Source organism: Canis lupus, chromosome 36, assembly GCF_048164855.1.
Source record: "Canis lupus baileyi chromosome 36, mCanLup2.hap1, whole genome shotgun sequence".
NCBI lineage: Eukaryota > Metazoa > Chordata > Mammalia > Carnivora > Canidae > Canis > Canis lupus.
In genome coordinates this window covers 18,843,887-18,866,642 of record NC_132873.1, presented here as the reverse complement: position 1 = coordinate 18,866,642, position 22,756 = coordinate 18,843,887, and the positions used below count along the sequence as shown (strand labels likewise).

Here is a 22,756-nt window from a genome sequence, read left to right as displayed (position 1 = left end):
CACATGGACCAAACCTAGGTTTGTCTTATTCTCATTTTGTCATGCACAAATTATAAGAATAGAGTATAGCACAGGGAACAGTAAAGATTATTTTTCTAATTATGCATATTGTATATTTACTTAGAAAAAAAGGTCTAGAAAGATATACTTTTTAAAAGTGCCTTTCAATGGTAGAATTCTTGTGACTTTCACCTTCAATACTTGTATCTCTTTATTTCTTTTTTGGTAATCTGTTTTATAATCAATAAGGGGGGAAAACTTTTCATTTAAATTTTTATTTTTATTTTTTTATTTTTTTTATGTGTACATAATCATTTATTGCAGCATTGTTTATAACACTAAAAATTTGAGAAACAATGAATCCATTCCACAGTAGCTTGTTAAATAAGTTACAGTGCATCCATCCATTTAGTGTTTAGTCATTAAAAATGCTTGAGAAGGAAAGGTCATGTTATTGACTTAAAATAACCAGATACACAACCATGTATCTGCGTTGGATGGATCTCTCTTCTCTTTCACATATACACACAGATACATACACAGATACACATAAATGTTTTGAGTCATATAAAAAGCATGTTTGGAAGAATCTTCAATATGTTGAAAAGAGTAGTAATATTTAAAGATGTAATTTCAAGTGATTTTCAACATTTTTCTGCTTAATTTGAATATTATTTTCTAAATGAGCTCACTTCATTTTGATGATCCCAATAAAAAGGTTTAATTATTTAGAGGTAGAATAGAAGATTCAGCAGAAGACCAATTAGATAGTATCTGACTTGGGGAAAAATGCAAAAAAAAAAGCAGACAAATTAACATCTTAAAATAGTCAATAAACTGAAGGAATCCTTATAGTTCAGAGTGACCCATATTTTAAAATAAAAGTGCATCCAAAGACCCCTAAATATGGAAAATATCAATAATAAAAATTTGAAATATATGAGGAAAGAGGATATAAGGGCAGGAAACCAGAATGCTATTTCAATTTACAAATAAGAAAGTACTTAGGAAAGATACATACAGAATATAAGTAATTTCCAATGTATATGGTTTAGCTCAGAAATCCAAAAAAGATATTTAGCTTTGAGTAATGCCTAGTAGTATCAAAGTATTCTTGCTCAGAAATCTAGAATTAATGGCTTTTTCTTCATTTTTAAAATCCTTCACTATATCACATCTTTATTTGAAAATTCTTTAGGACTTAACACCTCACTTTCATTTCCAAGTGATAGATTCAATATTTATGTTTACACCTACCTTTGAAGGTGCTCTTGGATCTTTATTTTTACTTCCATTACTTTTGCTAATATTTCATTTTCATTTTTAAAAGAATATTCAGTATAAGGGGCATCTGTGTGGCTCAGTTGGTTAAGCCTCTGACTCTTGATTTTGGCTCAGGTCATAATCTCAGGGTTGTGAGATCAAACCCTGCATCAGGCTCCATGCTCAGCGGGGGAGTTGGCTTGGGATTCTCTCTTTCACTCTGCCCTTCCTCCCTGCACTCGTGTATGTGCTTGCTTGCTCGCTCTCTTGCTCTCTCTCTCAAATAAATTTTTAAAAAATTCACTGTAACTATCACTAAGAAGAAAGAGCTTAACAATTTGCCATAACTTCTACTTATTTATGTTCTAAATTATATATGTCATATTTTTATGACTTGACTTCTAATTTCTTCTGATTGCCAACTAATAGATGCTAGTAAACTTGGAGAAATAATGAGGAAAACTATCTCACTAAAGAAAGATACGGGGGCACTTGGGTGGCTCAGTTGGTTAAGCATTGACTTTGGCACAGGTCATGATTTTATGGTCCTGGGATCAAGCCTCATGTTGGGCTCCCCACTCAGTAGGGAGTCTACTTGTCCCTCTCCCTGTGCCCCCTCCCCATGCTCGTGTTCTCCCTCTTTCTTTGTCTCTCATATAAATAAATAAAATCTTTTAAAAAGAGAGAGAAAGATACATTGGACAACTTTTCTTGCCATAAGTTATGAGATAAGCTAAAAATAAAGATAAGAATAAACAAAAAGCTTTTTCTATTTTAAGACTTTATTAATTATTATTATTAAGACTTTATGCAGGGCACCTGGTTGGTTCAAGGTAGAGCGTATGATTTCAGGGTTGTGAGTTTTGAGCCCCACATTGGGTATAGAGATTACTTAAAAATAAAATCTTAAAAAAGAATGAATTTTTTGTTTAAGTACAGAATCCCACATTATTCCTTAAGTGATAAATGCTAATATCATGGGAGCATTTGGCTATTTTGTGCTGCTTTGTTTAATCTTTTATTTCATTTTTGTCTTCATCTGTTCTTTTTCAGGTAACAGTAAGCATGAATTATGTTCTTGGAACCCATGGATGGCTGCCTTATGACAGAAACATTTCTAATTACTTTACATTCATCAAAGATCAAACTGTAACAAATCCAAAGTAAGTAAATGAACATTTAAAGCAAAACAGGTAGCAGCTGATAACCTTATTGCCAGGAAAAACAACTAGATTGATTGGTGTTGTTTTGAAAATCATATGGTAGACATGCAGATTTTCTTCTCTCTTTTCTTCCTTCCCTCTTTACCTTTTCCTGACTTGCTTACTGGCTGAAGGATAAAATAATTTCTGTAAGTAATGGAAACAGAAAATATTAGGAATACTTTTTAGGCTTAATTGTATTTTTATTGTACAATGTTATTTATAAATAAGCCTTGTGTGTTTTATATAAGAATTTATTCTTTACCTTAGTTAAATTTTTAAATATATAAAAGTTATGTTTTAAAGTCATTACTCTACATTTTAAATTAAGGTCATTACTCGGAGTCCATTACTCCAAGTCGTTTTATCTGTATGTTTATTACGAGCAATGTTTTTTTTTTCCTTCTTATCTCACACAGGACTTAGTACTGTTGGGCTTGGCACAAAACATGCCATCAGCAAATTAATATTGAATAATAAAGTTCTAGAGCTGAACTCTCAGAATTGGCCCTCATTCTCTGTACACACACTGAAGTACAATCACTTCTTTGTGTCTTTCTGTGAAAGCTAGATTAGCTGACCTCACAGGTATTTACTTAATTAGGAAGCAGATAAATACCATATACTTGCTTTAGTTTGAGTGAAGTATCTTCATGATACTTCATGAAGAATCTTCATGAGTATTGTTAGATACACATTTATCTGCTTGTGCAGTAGATTTCTGGTTTCAGTTGATTTCCAACTTTCCTCATCCTTTCATATCCTTATCTTGTCCTTTATACTTTGATAACTACCATTTATAGAATTGAGGTCTCACTGAATTGGCTTTGAAAGTCAAGATTTAAATCCTTTTCACACCTTCACCAGTCTCAATTTCTTCAGCTTAACCCTTGAGACTATTTGTTAGGTATCTTTTAATGTAATGCGAAATATGAATACAATTAATGTGTTTTCTGGAAGTCTTTATCATTCATTAATGGACATTTCAAATTGAACAGTTGAATAGATTTATTTTTCTTTCAGAGAAATTTAAGAAATAGTTGATATCAGTCTAAGTGATCTTTTAAGGAAAAGTCTAATATTTAATTGTGTTCACAGAACTCAGCGTAGTATGAATGGTCCTTTTGCTCCAGGGCTGGAGATCACTTCTAAGCTATTCATAGTATCACATGATGCGAAGTTGCTTTTCAGTGCTGGACACTGGGATAATAGCATTCAAGTGATGTCACTTACAAAAGGCAAAGTTATTTCACACAATATCAGACACATGGGTAAGTACTAACTTTTTTCCCTCAAAAAAGAAGTTTTTCTATTTCTTCTAAATACAAAGGCAGCACATGCTCCTATAAAAATCATTAAAATTAACCTTCAAAGTTGAGTGAACTTCTTGAAGAGCAGTGCTATGAACATTATATGCTTTAAGAGTATTTAATAAGGGATGCCTGAGTGGCTCAATTGGTTAAACATCTACCTTTGGCTCAGGTCATGATCTCAGAGTCTGGGATGGAGCCCTACATCAGACTCCCTACTCAACAGGGAGCCTGCTTCTCCCTCTCCTCACCACTTGTGTTCTCTCTCACTGTCTCTGTTGCTATCTCTGTCTCACACTCTCAAATAAATACAATTTTATTTATTTTTTATAAATAAAATTTTAAAAAGTATTTAATGTATTTGGGGTATACTAAATGCTGTACAAATTAAATATCTGAATGATGTTAGGCTAAGTCTTTTTAACCTTTTTTTTGTAAAGATTTTATTTATTCATTTGACACAGAGACAGAGAGTATAAGCAGGGGAAGTGGCAGGCAAAGGGAGAGGAAAGAGTAGGCTCCTCGCTGAGCAGAGAGCTCGACAAAGGGCTTGATCCCAGGACCCTGGAACCATGTCCTAAGCCAAAAGCAGATGCTTAACTGACTGAGTCACCCAGGCACCCCAGACTAAGTCTTTTTTAAAAAATTGGTTGATAACAGGGTCCCTGGGTTGGCTTAGTCAGTTGAGCATCCAACTCTTGATTTCTGCTCATGTCATGATCTCAGAGTCCTGGGATCAAGCCCTTCGTCAGTCTCTGCACTCAGCAGGAATCTGCTTAAGATTCTCTACCTCTCCCTCTCTCTCAAAATAAATCCTTAAAACATAAAAATAAAAGTTCTTGTTCTTCAAATAAGAATTTTAAGACAAAAAGGGTAAAAAAACCTCTCATAGTTGAATAAGACATCACCTGCCTTATTAGTTAACAGTTATACATGAGAGAGATAAATTATTGTAGTTTATCCTGGTGCTTCTTAGTGTTTCAGCCTTCAGTATAAGAATAAAACATCATGGGGGCACCTGGTGGCTAAGTTGGTTAAGCATCCAACTCTTGATTTTGGCTCAGGTCATGATCTCAGTGTTGTGAGATTGGCCCAGGTCAGGCTCTGTGCTGGGCATGGAGCCTGTTTAAGGTTCTCTCTCTCTCTCTCTCCCTCTCCCTCAGTTCCTCTCTCCCTCCATTCTCTCTTTCAAAACAAAACAAAACATTGTATAGATTTTCCACTAATAAACCTATTAGGAAAGGGAAATGGAGTCTGCTACTATGCTACACTGGTGGCTCCTGAGATGCCACTTAGCATCTAACTGAGCCACCCAGGCCCCTAAAAATAAAATCTTTAAAAAAAAATACTGCTGCTTTCCTGTGACAGCCTTTTCCATTGCCATTCTTATATTTCTCCTGCTAAACCAACTGATTTAGTAATAGTTTGAACATAAACTAAAATTGCCCTTATAGTTCTATTCCAGCAAAACGACACTATTTCATTTTTTGTAATTCTTTTTTTCTTACAGATATTGTGACTTGTTTAGCTACAGATTACTGTGGAATACATTTGATTTCTGGTTCCAGAGACACTACGTGTATGATATGGCAAATAACACAACAGGTAGTTACACATTGTCTTCCTTTTTGGGGGAACCACTATAAATCATAGATTAATAATTTTCATCAACCATATTGTACTCTTATAATGTTGCTTCAAGGAAGTGTTGTTTTTCTTTACGGCATTTAGGTTTTTTACTTAACAGGCTTTCCTCTACCCCAAATTTGTTAAAATAAATCTCTAAAATTTTTCTTGTAACATTTTTCTTGCTTTATTTTTTACATTTTAATCTTTAATCCATTGGTAATTAATTTTTCTATAATTTTAATATAGAATAAGAGTATTAGATATATACTATATAGTATACATGATAGAGTATAGAATATATATAATACATATTTTATAATAATATAGAATATTAAAATATATGGTTTTATGTACTGCTGGGTGGAAAGTCATTATGGCAGCATAAATGATTACCCAGTGAATTGGATCTTTTTCTGGATTCCCTGTATTTTACACTTACTTAGTTCTACGGCAACAACAGAATGTTTTCATTTTAGTAGTTTAATGTTTGGTGAAACAAATTTCTGTGTTGCCTTATAAAAAATGTTTTCAGCTATTTTAAAATTAGTGTTTATTCTTCCATATGAATTTTACAACTTTTTAAACCATATCATCCTCAAAAAACTCCATTTTAGTCTTGATGAAATTGTATTTTACTTACATGTTAATTTGGTATGGGTTGACATTTTTATAATCATGCCTATCCAGGAATAGAAAATACCTTTCGTATTTGTTTCAGTTCTTTTTTTAATGTCCTTCAACAAAAAAATCTTTTGGTAATTTTTTCCCATAGATTCTGTACTTTTTAAAGTTTATTTCTAATTATCATAATCCTCTTAATATTTTTAAATTCACTTTTCTTCTACTTCATTATAAAAAAATCTATTGATTTCTATATAGTTATCTAATTGATTTACCAAATCTTACCTCATCCTTATAATTATTGGTATTTTTTAGATTTTCTGAAAATAGATACAGTTTATGATGTGAAATAAAGGTGGATTTATCTTTTCAAGTATACTTATGATTTCATTTTCTTATTTTGTTACATTATTAGCTAATAATGCAGTAGAGTAAGAAAATTAGAGTGAGCACCCTAACATTTGATTTTGATGAAAATGCCTTCACTCTTGTGCCATTTAGTGTACCGTTTGCTATTGCACTTCACTATATATTGTTTTTCGGTTGTGTTTTTTTGTATATAACTAGTTACATTTCTTCTGTGTTTTTCTTTTGGTAGCTTTTTAGTAAAATTTCATTACAAAAATAGTGCATTTTTGCATTTGTCGTGTTAATCTCTTCCAATATCTTTCTCCTAGCATCTTTAAAAAAAAATTTAAAAGATACAGGGGCACTTGGTGGGCTCAGTCGATAGAGCGTGTAACCCTTGATCTCAGAGTTGTCTCTGCCTCTCTCTCTGTCTCTCTCATAAATAAATAACTAAAATCTTAAATAAATAAATAATTTCTTTAAATAAAGTAATTCTATAAAATAAGTCACAGAGATACAGCATAGGGAACATAATTAATATAACATAGTATGTTTACAGATAACTACACTTAACATGGTAAGCATTGCATAGTTTATAGAATTGTTGAATCATTGTTGTATACCTGAAAGTAATGTAACATTTTGTCACCCAAAAAGAAAGAAAGAAAAAAAAAGTATTCAGAGATAGAATACAAAAAGTTTTGGGTTTTTTTTAGATTTTATTTATTTATTCATGAGAGAGGGAGAGAGACAGAGGCTGAAGGAGAAGAAGGCTCCCTGTGGGGAGCCCGATGAGGGACTTGATTCCAGGACCCCAGGAGATCATAACCTGAGCTGAAGGCAGACCCTCAACCACTGAGCTACCCAGGTGTCCTCAAAAAGTTTATTTGTAATTAAGGGAGAACAAATCTGTAGATGAAAAGGGCAAATAATATACCTGTTAAAGTTAATCCAAAGCAATCAACCTTGAAACTATTCAGATTAAGTTTTGAAGCTTCATAAGACAGAATAATTTGAGACTCCAAGGAGAAACACAGGAATGAGTCCTATTGTGAATAGATGGCTGTGGTGTAAGAAGAAGTTGCAGTGTTAGTTTATGATTAGACTTATTTGAATATAGTATAAACCTTTTTGTAGAAAACAGCCTAATAGAAAATTAACCTTTGCTTCTCTTCTAATACTAGGGAGGTGTTCCTGTGGGCTTAGCATCTAAACCCTTTCATATTCTGTATGGACACACTGATGAGGTATTGAGTGTCGGCATCAGCACTGAACTAGACATGGCAGTGTCAGGATCAAGGGTAAGATTTCACCTTTAAGAAATGCTCATTTTGGGGGATCCCTGGGTGGCTCAGCGGTTTGGTACCTGCCTTTGGCCAAGAGCATGATCCTGGGGTCCTGGGATTGAGTCCCGCCTCAGGCTCCCTGCATGCCCCACATGGAGCCTGCTTCTCCCTCTGCCTGTGTTTCTGCCTTTCTTTCTGTCTCTCAAGAATAAATAAATAAAGAAAATCTTTCAAAAAAAAATGCTCATTTTCTGGTGCACCTGAGTAGCTCAGTCATTTAAGTGTCCAACTCTTGATTTTGGCTAAGGTCATCATCTCAGGGTCGTGAGATCAAGCCCCACCCTGGGTTCCATGCTCAGTGGGGAGTTACCTTGAGATTTTCTCTCTCCCCTTCTCCTCTGCTCCTCCCCCCTAATCTGTCTGTCTCTCAAGATAAATAAATCTTAAAAGAAAAAAAAGAGGGGAATAATAAATAATAAATAATAGTGAAAGGGAATAGAAAGGAAGGGAGAAGAAATGGGTAGGAAATATCAGAAAGGGAGACAGAACATAAAGACTCCTAACTCTGGGAAACGAACTAGGGGTGGTGGAAGGGGAGAGGGTGGGGGGTGGGGGTGAATGGGTGACGGGCACTGAGGGGGGCACTTGACGGGATGAGCACTGGGTGTTATTCTGTATGTTGGCAAATTGAACACCAATAAAATTTTATTATTAAAAAAAAAAAGAGGGCGCCTGGGTGGCTCAGTGGTTGGGTGTCTGCCTTTATCTCAGGTCGTGATCCTGGAGTCCCAGGATCGAGTCCCGCATCAGGCTCCCTGCAAGGAGTCTGCCTGTGTCTCTGCTTATGTCTGTGTCTTTCATGAATAAGTAAATAAAATCCTTAAAAAAAGAGAGAAAGAAATGCTGATTTTTCCTACAAATTAAGAAGCAGTATTTGTATTTAAATATTTTCATGCTTGCTTTGGAGGCACATACGCTAAAATTGGGATGATAATTTTTTCCTAGAGGAATGGATAAAAGGATAGGAATTCTTTATTGTTGGTGTAGGACTTTTTGCAGAAGTAGCATAACACAGAAGGAAAAAAACTTAAAGAGACTGGATTATGTTTTGGTATTTTACTGGTCTTGTTAGTTAAGGAAAGAGGGCATCTTACGAAATGGAATACTATTTCAAATTTCAGGATTGGAATTTTTTCTGATACATGTGTCCTTGGTAAAATAATAATTTTCTGAGTTCCTTTCCTATATTTATTTATCCAGCCTCTTTCTTTTTTGTTGTTCTGTGTCTCTTTTTCATATTCTGATATTTTCTGTGTATAGGATGGCACTGTGATTATACATACAATTCAGAAAGGTCAATACATGAGGACTTTACGGCCACCTTGTGAGAGTTCTCTGCTCCTAACTGTTCCTAATTTGGCTATATCTTGGGAAGGACATATTGTCATCTATTCCTGCACTGAAGAAAAGACCAGTCTCAAGGTATATAACAGTTATATGCAGTACAGCTAGACTATCTATAAATCTGTCTTTTCCTTTCCATATTATACTGTATAATAAGCATTTTGATGAAAAACACTGTATTTTGAAAAGGATATTTTCCTTTTATTTTTCAATTTGTTCATTCCTTACCATTAGATGGACCCCTATCACAGTCTTGACCTCATTTTATATTTTGTCCTAGGGATGTCTAGTGACCTATATGTTATATAGGTCTTTTTGATTTCAAAAAGAATTTCTGGTTATGTGGGAACTCATAAGCTTAAGTGGAAATTATAACCAAATTAAATTATTTTTGTATAGGCTGTATATAAACAAATCATGAATTATGTTTACTTTTCTACCCATGAAATTAATAATAATAAAAAAGAGGGGCTCCTGGATGGCTTAGTTGTTGGTTAGGCATCTGCCTTCTGCTCAGGGTCCTGGGATGGAGCCCCTGTCAGGCTCCTTGCTCAGCAGGAAGCCTGCTTCTTCCTCTCCCCTGCCTGCGCTCCTCCTGCTTGCGCTCTCTTTCTGTGTGAAATAAATACATAAAATCTTTTTTAAAAAAATTAGAGAATCAGGGTACCTGGATGGGCTTCCTAGGTTAAGTGTCAGACTCTTGATTTCAGCTCAGGTCGTAATCTCAGAATGAGTGGGGGATCTGCTTGGCATTCTCTCTCTTTCCCTATGCCCCTCCCCCTCTCCACTTGTGTGTGCATGTTCACACGCTGTCTCTTTCTGTTTCATAAATAAATAAATAAATAAATAAATAAATAAATAAATAAATAAATAAATCTATCTATCTATCTATCTATCTATCTATCTATCTATCTATCTATCTATCTAAAAAACTTTAAAGAGAATCTTGGGGTGCCTGGCTGGCTTAGTTGGTAGAGCATGAGACTCTTGATCTCGAGGTTGTGAGTTCCAGCCCCACACTGTGTGTAGAGATAACTTAAAAATTTTTCAAAAACTAGCTTTAAAAAAAGTAAGAGAGTCTTTGTTTTTGTTACGACTATGGGGTTTAAAAAAAGATTATGGGGTGTTTTAGAGTGGATGAGATTTTAATTATTTTGAAGGGATGAGAGTTCTTGTTTAATATTTACTTGGCAGTTATTTATTGAAGAATTTTCTTAAAATATATAATTCTCATTTAAAATCATTTAATATTTTTCACACGCTTTCTCTTTAAACATAACTATTTGTTTTTTCAATATTTTAAATCCAGTAGTAAGTCTGTTATAGTCCCAGTTGTAATTGTCAGTGTTAAAACTCAGTTTTAATTTGAGATCATTAAAAGTTTTTGCATCTTATCTTTACAGGATAAGAATGCATTACATCTGTTTTCTGTAAATGGCAAATATCTAGGGTCTCAAGTCCTGACAGAACAAGTATCAGATATATGTATCACTGGAGAACATATTATCACGGGCAGCTTACAAGGCTTCCTGTCCATAAGGGATCTCCACAGGTAAATTACAAGAATTATTGAAGTCTCACTTAAGAAAAGGTAGTAATAGGGGCACCTCGCTGGGTCATTTGGTGGAGCATGGGATGCTTGATCTTGGGGTTCTGGGTTTGAACCCTGTGCTTTGTGTAGAGATTACTTAACAATAAAATCTTTATAAAAAGGAAGAAAAGGTGGTAATACTTTCAGCCTAGAGTGGAAATCAGCAATCAAAGATTTCTAATATTTTGGTTTATCATTTATTTATTTACATGTCAGTTTTGGCAACTGAAAAAACTTGGGAAAGCTAAAGTATTTCTGGATTAGAAAATGAAATGTAGATGTACATTCTAAAAATGTAGGAAATTGTATGTTGTGTATATTTACCACAAGTAAAATTTTTTAAAAAAATAACCAGCAAATTTTCATGGTGCCAAGCCTGGATTATAGATTTGGAAATTGTTCAATTGTAGTTTGAATTTTTACAAAGTACAGTTAGGGCTTAAAAAATTTTTTAATTGTGGTAAAACAAAGTAAAATACTTTTAAGGCTAATTGTTCATGATTGTGTATATGTATGTGTAAAATTGGTTGGTAGTCATGTTATTTAAACCAATGAAGGAAAAGGATGTTTAAATAGTGGATATGTAAAAAAAAAAATAGTGGATATGTTTTTAGATTTTATATTCATATTTACTAGCTTATATACACAAGGCACTATTATTGCCTGTATGCCCAAATACATTCTTTCCTTTCTTTTTTAAAAATTTATTGTGGCTTATATTTATGTTCCTGAGACTATCTTGGCCCCTCCCAAACCTTTCTTATAAGTCATTTCCTGATCCCACAGTGTTCTATCTTACCACATTCATATCAGAATCACTTCTGTGCCAACATCCTCTCCCCACTTTTGTATTTCTCTTCTCCTTTTTGTCATTCTTTCTCCAGCAGTGGACTACTGAATCCCTGTTTGAATCATATCTTTCTAACATTTTGTTTTATGGTATTGTTAAGAGAATCCCAGATCAGGAGTAAGAAAAAAAAGAGAATCTCAGATCAGAAAAATAAATGAGAGCTCTTAGCAGCTTATCCAAACATAGTGTGTACATCAGAGGATTCTTCAATTTCTAATCCTAAATGCCATATTTTCCATAATTATTATGTTTTCAGTGTTACATATTATTTAGTATATTATAATTTATATTATACATTTGTATATTACATCTTATTAGACAAGGCAAATAGACTAGTTTATAAACCTTACCCCCAACACGCATTTTGAACTTTTGCCCTTTTTATCCAACTTTCACTTTTTAATCAACAAGGAAAATATCATTTAGTGAGAGAGCATATATATGGTTAAAATAAAAACAGATGTTGAGAATAGAGAAAAGATACAGTATTTTAAGTAATGCTATAATGTGGGCCCTTGTGTGAGCAATTCAAGCTTCCTGAATCTAAGTTACATATATGTAGAATTAGAATGCAGAACCACGTGATCATTGAGTTATCTTCCAGGTATAAAATTCTCTGAATCTGTTATGTATCCATGTAATTATGTGTGTGTGTTTTATTTCTCTTCTAGTTTGAATCTCAGCATGAACCCATTAGCCATGCGAATGCCTATCCACTGTGTTTGTGTAACCAAAGAATACAGCCATATTCTTGTAGGATTAGAAGATGGCAAATTGATTGTAGTGGGTGTTGGCAAGCCAGCCGAGGTAAAAAATAGCATCAAGAACTTCTTTTCCCATACTATTGGGGATTCCTTTGGTTCTCCTTTGTTCCAGCTAAATCAGAAATCTCCAATATGGATGAACAAATTAAAAACCAAATTTGATTTTTCAAAGGGCAGTAAATGAGAAGGGGATAAACTAGTATTCAAGAGTGATGTTTATATTATTATACAATTGAAAGCACACATTTGTCAGTTTCTATCACTCTATATAAATAAGAAAGTTATTTTATTATATACCTTTCCAAATCTAGATTCAAGACAGTACTTAGATTTTTAATACATAAAAGCCTTTATAAAAAATGAAATACAGACTCAAATAATAAAGCTATTTACTTTCAACAAGAATACCAGAACTAGCAAAATATGCTAATTCTCAGTGAATTTCCTGTGCTTACCGTAGATTCGTCAATGGTTTATCAATTACTGAATATGCAGATACCATAAATCTAATGCTGTTCCTTAGAAAACTTAGTAGCTATACTCTAGAAAACTTCTTTTATTACATAGAGTCAAATTAAACATTGTAAATTTGTATTGATACCATTAGTCTTTCCTGAGGAATCTAAAATATGGCATCTGTCAGAGTCATTTCAAGAGAAGCCATTAGTGAATAACACATCACTGGTTTTAGTAAATCTACCATGGATCATAGGGACCTTTTTGTTTTATATATATTTTAAGATTTTGTTAGTTTTTGTACCCTTTTTCTTTTCTTTTTTAAAGATTTATTTATTCATGAGAGACACAGATAAGAGAGGCAGAGACACAGGCAGAGGGAGAAGCAGGCTCCATGCAGAGATCCCAACATGGGACTTGATCCTGGGTCCCCAGATTCATGCCCCGGGCCAAAGGCAGCGCTAAACCCCTGGGCCACCTGGGCTGCCCCCTTTTTCAAGATATTATTATAATGAAAGAGAGATCTTACTAAAGTGATTGTGACATTTACCTTTAAGTGTAACAGTCCAGCAAACAATGTCGGCACATCCATATCTTGGTATTTCACCTATATTTAAAACATTTTAAGCATTTTTTCTCTTTGAGTGTGTTTCAGTTTCTGATTTTACTAAATTTTTTAAAACAAGTGACCATTATGTGCACACATTTTCTTCTAAAAATTGGAAAAAAATGCCTAAGCAGCTTAATTTCATAGGCCTAAATCAATGCTTTGTACTATTTACTAAATAAGTTTTTTGTCCTTGTTGAAAGATTTATGTAGTCTACAACACATGGAATCTGAATTGTGTATAGATTTTGAATAAAAGTATTTTTTGTCATTTTTTATCTTTGAATGTATCAGCTGAAGTATGGATCTACTTTAGTATATTACTATTTAGAATCTTGCATAATTAAAATATAATTTTATGACTGGAAATTAAATCAAGATTTAGTTATGGAAAAATTTTAATTCAAGATCTGATTTTATCTAAAAGATCAAAATCTTGATTAATGTGCATTTTAAGTCATGTACCCTTTATGTATTTAAAGTTTATGTATTACACTATCAGTTTTATATATTACACTATCAGTATGAAATTTATATTTGTAAATCAAATGGTAAAGTGGAAATGATGTTTTACAAATACATCTGGAAATGAAAATGCAAAACAAGCATATCAAAATATCTTTTCATGAAGCTTGATTTTTTTAAACCCTTCAATAAATATACCCTAGAGAAGGATAACCATTGGAAAAGGAAAGCAGATGAATTGCCATTAAAAAGTAGATTGCACTTGGGAAGGTAATTCTGACATCGTAATCACATGCTTAGACTGAGAAATGTTTCCTACATGGGTTCTTTTTTGCCCTACCTAGAAGGGTAAGCACTTTTAGAAGGGCATTTATTCACCAGTTTGATTAATATTTAATTAATTATTGTATGCTGAGAAGTGTGCTAGATGATATAAATTAATGATGGACAAAATGTGATTCTGACCTTCAGAGAACTTACGCCATTCCTGTTTTCCAAATTACACTTATCATTGTTGTTAAATATTATTTTTTGAAATTCATATATCAAAATATCCAAAATTATTTTCATCAAAACATTATTTTACTATTTTCTTATCCTTGTGATTAGCATTAATAGTACTTTATTTTATTTATTTATTTTTATAATAGTACTCTAAATACAAGGAGAAAATCCTCAAAATTATGTGTCTTATTAGCTAAAGTATAATTTCAGAAGATTATTTTAATGAAGTGATACACATTTTTGCCAATTTATAAAGAAAGGGACTCTGGTAATTTGGACAAACTGGGACATTGATTTTTAAAATTAACACATTGGCATTTGGCCTTTCTCAACTGAAAGACAATCAACATCAAGAAGCCTTTAATTATTATTAATCAAGGATCACTAAAGTGTTAATGATTCTGCTAACAAAACTTATATTCTGCATTCTATGAAATCAATGTCATGTATATCAATTTCACTTATTCTTTTTTCTCTTTTTTTCTTAATAACATCTATTCTTCATTTCTTTGGATTACCTTAAACAGATGCGTTCAGGTCAGCTTTCTCGAAAATTGTGGGGATCTAGCAAGCGACTCAGCCAGATTTCAGCTGGAGAAACTGAATATAATACTCAAGATTCCAAGTGATTACTATTTCCATCTTCTCTCATGTATAAATGAAACTTGATTTACTGCTTTGTCACTTTAGCCACATCTCTCAACTATCTGAAATGTATTAGGGCTTTTAACACTGAAAATCATTTAGGGACTACCAAAATTCAGTATGCTATGTATGTATAACATAGGTGTATTATTAGCCACTTTAAAAGTTCCTGATTAACATTGAGTCCAGTCTTATTGACTAATTCTTGACCTACACTAAAGTGGATTTGAGAAAATACGATTTAATTAGATTTGTGGCTCATTCCTAAAGATCACTGGATCCATTGGGGAAAAAAAAAACTTCCAAAAATGAAGAAGCTGGATACAGTTCCCTTATTATTCTAAACAGCAAAATTTAAGTTATTTCTAATTAGAGTACAGATGACAGGACAGTTGAGAGACATGGCTTTTAATGTACTCTTTAGTTAATCATTTTCCTATTTACTGACCACCATATTTAAAAATATATCAGTTTATTTATGGAACTCTTGATTGGGGTAATATTTTAAGGGCATCTGTTGCACACTTGCATTTTCAAAACTCAATGTAAATTCTAGATTTTCATGATAAGCTGAAGATAAGTTGAAACCGGTACATTGGGTCATTCCACTACTACTTAGAATATTACTAATGAGAACTTACTGAAATATATTATTATGCTTAATTAATAAAGATAAGTAGGAAATAAGAGAAACTAGAGATATAGCTTACAGATGTACGTCATTAGTATAAGGAAAAAATGCTGATTATGATTTTGACGGTTAGATCCTTTAAGTAGCATTTGCAGCACAATTTATATCTGCAAAATTCAAAATTTCTTGGTGTATTCTTTACTAAGCAGATGCTATGTCTTTCCCCATAATTAGAAGTGGTAGCAGTGATACCGAAATACATTAACATTTTTATCTAGAACTTCCATGTGATTGATAAATGAATTGAAAAGATATGCATCACTTAAACTAGTCATTTATAGTAATTTTTAAAAAAACACATTTCTGTTTCATGTTATGTATAACTTTTAAGAATATAATTTTATTTTACATAGTTATGTATTACATTATACTTAATGTTCAATATGTTAAAGTTACAGGCTGATTTATTTTGGAATTTAAAGAGATTGTTAAACCTAGTGGTTTTTTATAAGGTCATCTTTTGAGGTAGGTCAGAGAGCTTTTACTACTACAAGTGTCCTTAATCTGAGACTCCTTGAGTTTGGGGAATTTATGAATCCCCTGAAATTGTGTGGAAATTCTTTGTGTTAACTGCATTTTTTTCAGGAGTGAGTATGTAGCTTTCATAATGGAGTCTGTGATCAGAAGGGGAAAATAAAAAACTTCTTACAATAGTAGTTTCTTATAAAATAATAATATTCCTTTTTATTCCACAAATCCTAGATTTCCTTATATCCAGTTGTCTTCTCAATGGCATCTTTGAGAAACTTTCCCTCTGCAGTTCTCTTTGGTTGTCTACAGTATCTAGTACCATTTTCTTTATAATCTTATGAGTGGGTAAAAAAATTTTGAGAAGTAAAAGATTCTGTTTAGGGAAGGGAAGCTTTTTGAATAGATGTGGTCTGATTGAGTCAGGACTAATAAAAACTTATAGAAGAATTTTCTTTCCAGTTATTTAAAATCCCCTATTTTATTCAGTAAAAACAAACAGACAAAACCAAAAAAAACCCGGTTATGTTTTAGGTAAATAACCCTGAAATAAACTGGTGCTGCAGGTGTAAAATAGAGCATATGTAAATGTGAAGGTTTCCTTTTTAAGGACTTCATGAATTTGTGTGATGAAAATATCTCAAAAACAAGGCAATAGAGATAATTACAATTTATTGAGATTTGTTGCTTCTATTTATTTCATTCTATTTCTATTTTTTATACTACATTTCTTAGGTTTCAAGCCAGCAGAACCAACATGATTGACTTTTATGGTATTTTAAATGTTGATCTTTAAAAAAAAAAAAAAAACTTTTGTGAATCAAAATTTTGGAAATTTTTCTTTTGCTTACTTATCCAGAGATTTTGGTATAAGGATGCCATCTTTATTTTTAAGATTACTTATTTTGTAAGTCTTTTCGATGATGCCTACAAATTACAAAGAATTTTAATTTGTCAGGGAAGAATTCCGTTTTACTTTGCTGCTTTTTAGATGGAAGAACCAAACAAGCAGTATTCATCTTATAGTACAAATAGGAGACCCTTTGTTTACAGTAAACTGAACATCCTACCTAGACTAACAGATGTTCAGAGCTGTGGAATTCTTCCTTATATTACTTTTTCTAAAAAGTAAAAACCAAAAATAAAATTTTGATGAAAATCTGAGGAATACTAGCAGCAGTCTAAAGGAATGGAACGTGAGTTTATCTATTAAAGTAAGCAAATATAGTAGGACCATTAGCTGAATAATATAAACCTCTTTTAAACAGCATAGCCCACTGAATTAAAATTGACTAGATAAAATCACTGGAAAGATACAGGGGGATTCTGGTGTATTAGATGTTATCTGTTTAAGATGTTTCTATTTATATGATGGGAGAAATGAACAACAGTATGATTAGAATAGAATAATAGGTGATTTCAGTTGATCAACAGAATATCTCAACTTGGCTGCTATGAAGTTTGTTGTCTAAAGAAATTTTTATCTACTTTTGTTTCTTAACATTGGTAATGATGGAAATAAAAATCTCAGCATCCTGGTGATGGGAAGAGATTTATACTAGGATAATTTTGCTTTTAGAAAGTGAGGTCTCAAATATTAAAACATAGAGTAGCTATATGTTCATTTAGAGAATAAAGAACCAATCTTTCAACTCTTCATTCAGTATTCTGTCATTAGATAAAATTGAAGGAGAGAATTAAAAATAGATCAGGGAATGGAAATTAGAAAAGTACATGAAAATATAAAGCCTATCCAGTTGGCTTAAAATCTTTTAAGCCTGTGAAGCTTGTGTTAGCTATTAATAAGTTTCTATCTACTAATTTCTGTTAGATCACAGTGCTTTTTTTAGGTCACATCCTTTTATAGGAGAGGAAATGCCACATATTCATGTCATTAGCTAGGAACATCAGTGAGACTTCCCTTTTTTCTCTGTGTAAGGTATATAACAATTACCTTAAAGAACTGTTATTGAAAATCTATTTTATGCGTCTGAAGGAGTAAGTGTACCCTCATAATTAATTAGAATTTAGATTTGAAAGTTGAGTCTTAACCTAAGAGTTTTTATATTTTACTTGAATAAGAGTAGGCAGAGAAATTTTAACTTGAATACCAGATTTTTATTTAATGATAATAGATACATGGCTTTGCCTTTAAATATATTTTTATTGTTGTTACTAAAGAATTCACTTATGGAAATCTTTTAGTTAAGTTTAAAGAAGGTAGCTCCTTTTATATATTTACATTTACAAAATGAGTAGCATTTATCACCTTTCCAAAGAAAAGATACAAGTGCATGAACTATATTAAATATAAATGTTAAATAATATATAACATGTACTGTCATAGGGTGTGTGAATGAAGGTTGTCTGTTTATGTCAATACAATTGTCTTACATAACTATCTGTAAGATATAATTTTTGACTGATTTATAAAAAATGAAAGTCTTTTTTTTCTTTTCAAATCTAATCTGTTGGTTTCCCCATCATCCAGACTTGTCCTAATTACTGTCCTTTCATCAGCTGACTCCGTTCTTTCCCAGTATGTGGCCAGTCTTAAATATTTTTATCACTCTCAGAAATATCTGTTCTCAATATTCTTTTTGCCTGACTCATTTATCATATATACCCATTGTTTGCTTTGCTTTAAATTTGACCCCATCTGGAAAATTGTTCTGAAGAGCTTTCCTATATCAGAATCCTGGTGCTTTTTCCAATGCCATTTATTCCAACAACAATATAGTATTATCAGTCATCATTTCAATATTAAAATGTTGTCCGTAGCTTATATAATTTGAATCTACCATTTCCTAAGCCAGTGTTTCTTGAGATTGCAGATCAGACTTATCCATGATATTCTATAAATATACAGAAGTCTAGGCACTACTCTGAATCTCTTAACTTGGTATAAAAAATGTCTCAGTATTCTTATATTGTCTTAAAATATTTTCCACTATAGAAATATCCATTCATTTTTATAAATCAGATTGCTTATTCACAGGCGTATGTGAAAATAGATTTAATAATTAACCTTGGAGACATTTTTCTAAAATTTGCTTGGGATGGCTTTCTTATCTTTGTTTAGCTTGCCACTAAAATAGCCAAATTGCCTTTTCAGTTGAATTATTCTTATAACTTTCTTCAGACCTTTCACATTTGAATATTATAACTAACATTTGCTTCCAAAAAAAGTATCTGTTTCCTTTAATAGTTCCTAGTGACTGTCAATGAATGTTTTGCATATTTGAATTAGGTAACATTTTAAAGTATTAATAAAAAGCATGAGTTATAAAATGTTAGGTCTAAAAATAGAATTAGATCTCCCCTAGCCTTGAAGGTAGTAATCAATAGAATCTTTCTAATAAAAAGCATTGGATATATCCCTATCCGTACTTCTGATGACTTCTCAGTATGGAAATAATCTTTAATTTTTTCATATAAAGTCTTAGTATTACAGAAAACAAAGCATTAACATTTAAGATATTCAGGCCTATGTTGGAAATGATTCAGTTTTCTATATTAAAAATACAAAGCTATCCTAGATATAGGAGTTATGGAGTGATTTTCTTTAGTATAAGAATCCTCTAAAACTGGCTATTTTATCATATACTTTTTGGCTAGATGGCATCAGACATAGCTTAGACAATCTCACTAACATTCATCACATGTGGGTGATTTCTTTTTTTTTTTTTTTTTTTTTTTCACATGTGGGTGATTTCTAAACACATTACAGGATTTGGACCTATGAAGCTAATGGCTATAGTGAAAAATAAAAGGACAGATACAACTTTTTACTTTTGTCTTAATGCCTGTATTTATATGAACTGAAAATTCAAGGGGAAAGAACTAGAAAGTCACTAACCTAATATTTGTTTTCTGTGGTATAGTTTTAATGTTTCCTTGGAAGCTTATTTTGCAAATATTACCGTAATAACATTAACAACAGCACAGTTCTGTCAGTGAAAAAATTACCCACTCATTTTTCAATGTTGAATGTCAGTGGAACTTTGGGTGTGTTTGTGTGTGTTTTTCCACTACTATGATGCCTGTCTCATTATTTAAAATTTATAACTATTTTTGAATGCACACAATGATCAGCTATTTGTAATATTATTATACTGTAGCATTGTAATTTAAAAAATAAGTTAGGACTTAGGATCAAAAAATAAAATGAGTATTTTATAGATTAAAATAGAAACTTTTAAAAAAGTCTTACTCCAATTGGACCTTATAAAATTTTATTTTGGTAATAATATATTTCAACTTAATAGGTATTAAAACCAGAGGTTCTCTGGTAGCCAGGGTACTAACTAGTTAATGTTAAAATGCTATTTTTGATGTTCCTTCCCTTGGAAACATTTCCCACACTATCCAAGCAATGTGTTTTAAGATTTAGTGGGCTCAACCTATACATTCAAAAAATGCCTGTGTTGCATTTTGAAGGAAAAATCTTACCTGTAATTGGCATATTTTGCTCCTCAGAATGTTAAAATTATATTAATCAATAAACACTTTAGAAGTGGTTCTGGTAAGGAGATATAAGTTATCAGACCTAACTGAAAAAATTCAACCTTTAATTTCTTATATAGGAATTAAAGAAAATAACTTTTTTTTTCCTTTGAGATTTTGATTACTTTTTAAAGTATTTATAATAGTTTTACCTTCATCCAAAATTATGACTTATTACATATTTGTGGATACTGTTTATTTTATAATTTGCTTTACATAAGAAAAACTGTTAGAAAACTGTATGACTGGTATGTTCTCTTCAGAAACTCCTAAGGAGTATGGCTTTTCTTCCCCCACTTGTTTGCTTTTATATACTTGGAGCAAAAAATTTAGCAAAAAATAATCAGAGATCTAGCTAGACATTTTCTTTCAAATGCATTGCTGTAGAAGTGAATCCATTAAGACAGAAAAATATCAAACACATAGGAGTTGTCTCATGCCCATTTTTCTGGGATTCAGATTAAATAGGAACATTTCAGTGTTATGGAGGTTGACAATGACTTGAATGCATGAAAATGCACAAAGAGAAGGATGGCTGAAAATTTGGAATTGTTTAAAAAAATACTTGCAAATTGTGCTGCTACTTAAATATTTAAGGAATTCAAAAAGTTGTATAGTTATCATAAAATGTTCCTTCTCATTTATTCTACTGGAATTGACCATGAAAAAGAATATTAAGCCTTATTTATATCTAATTATTGACTGTGCAAACTGTGACTCAATATTTGTATGCCAAAAAATGGTCTTAAAGTTGAGAAAATTTTAGATTTAACAAAGATGTGTAAATAATTTTGATTAGTCTTCTCGTTATGATGAAGTTACTGTTAATTTGGTGCAATACACTCTTCTTCATCCTTTTAAGATTAAATGTGTAAGATGTACGTTTTGTTTTGTTACATTGAGTGTTTAAAAATTTTTCAGTGTGTGTATATGAGCAAATATTTGATTTCTGTATAGCATGATTGAAGATAATTGAGAATTTTGCACTTTTTTTAGTCCTTTGGAAATTTGTATTCTAACAGTTTTTAAGAATGTACATTTATTTTGTACATAATACATTAGCTTTGTATATGAAAATGGGTTTAAATCAAATAAAAAATGATGTTACATTCTTCAGTTGATTTGTAATTCTCACTTCACAGTCTGATTAAAACACAGCCTTGGCTAAGTTATTGGAGTAAACAAGGGATTAAATACAAGTTTTGTTAAGCAGCAAATTGATCACTGCTTTGTATGAGAATTTCTTCTGCAGTCTTAATGTGTACAAGATAAATGTCATGTTAATTAACCAGTTTTTGTCATATATAACAACAGATATTAAGCCTTTGGTTTTAAAACTACCTCAGGACTATGGTTACATTCCCCCCTCAAGAAAATGATTATAAACCAGAGATATCCGTATGTAGTTCATCAAATAATACATTAAGCTGTTTTTTTTAACTTTTCTTTCGTTTCACATAATTAAAAGCTTTTATTCATCAACTTTTGACAGTCTAAATGTTGATCTAATCCTCCTGTCTTAAGGTTAATAAAACCTAATCCATAATAAAACAATCCAAGCTCTGTTCCAGATTCTTTCTAGTACTTTTGTCTCTAGATCCAGAGTAACAACACGTCAGAAATGAACATTAACCTTTTTCCAGCCTAATACCATCTATGAATGATACTACACTTTTATTGAAGACAATGTACACTTTTATTGAAGACAATGGTAGAATTGGAAATTTCCTTCATTAATCTCATCTGGTGAGATCTCTCAGTCACAGGACAAAGCCAGGTCGGTTAAAGGCTTAATTAAGACTTCCTTGCTTTTGTGAAATAAATCCATAATACCATACCAAGAATCAAATAAAATATATTTTAAACGGTTATACTGGAGCTTGTATTTTCTCACCATGTGTCATTCATTTGATGAGAAATGGAAATTAAGCCGTTTTTAGAAACTATTGTGAATTTTTTTTTTTACTAATTTTTTACTTTTTTTCACTACTGAACATATTATTAGAATGATTTTGACAGTCTGTTCAATTCTTGTAAAACTCTATCTACAGCAGTGTTTGGTGCATTTTCTAAAGTTGTGTCCATTCAAAAGTGGTTCAGTTGTAACTTTGTAGAAATTAGAAGATGAGAGCAAGGCTACCGAATA

The 22,756-nt window shown here is 31.9% G+C and overlaps 1 protein-coding gene across 10 annotated transcripts in view; it reads left to right on the top strand.

Annotated features, from left to right (window-relative positions):
• NBEAL1 (neurobeachin like 1) overlaps positions 1 to 22,481 on the top strand; it is a 178,014-nt gene extending 155,533 nt beyond the window's left edge. For 8 of the 10 annotated variants that reach the window (XM_072812971.1, XM_072812976.1, XM_072812969.1 and 5 more), the window contains 7 exons: positions 2,317 to 2,426; positions 3,564 to 3,736; positions 5,286 to 5,380; positions 7,558 to 7,674; positions 8,980 to 9,141; positions 10,467 to 10,615; positions 12,176 to 13,949. In XM_072812971.1, coding sequence (XP_072669072.1) covers positions 2,317 to 2,426; positions 3,564 to 3,736; positions 5,286 to 5,380; positions 7,558 to 7,674; positions 8,980 to 9,141; positions 10,467 to 10,615; positions 12,176 to 12,452 — 1,083 coding nt within the window. In that variant the 3' untranslated portion in view covers positions 12,453 to 13,949. Of the gene's footprint in view, positions 1 to 2,316; positions 2,427 to 3,563; positions 3,737 to 5,285; positions 5,381 to 7,557; positions 7,675 to 8,979; positions 9,142 to 10,466; positions 10,616 to 12,175; positions 13,950 to 14,827 lie in introns of those variants that run through there. The other 2 variants (XM_072812973.1, XM_072812975.1) reach the window with 1 other exon arrangement.
• Positions 22,482 to 22,756: the final 275 nt, after the last annotated feature.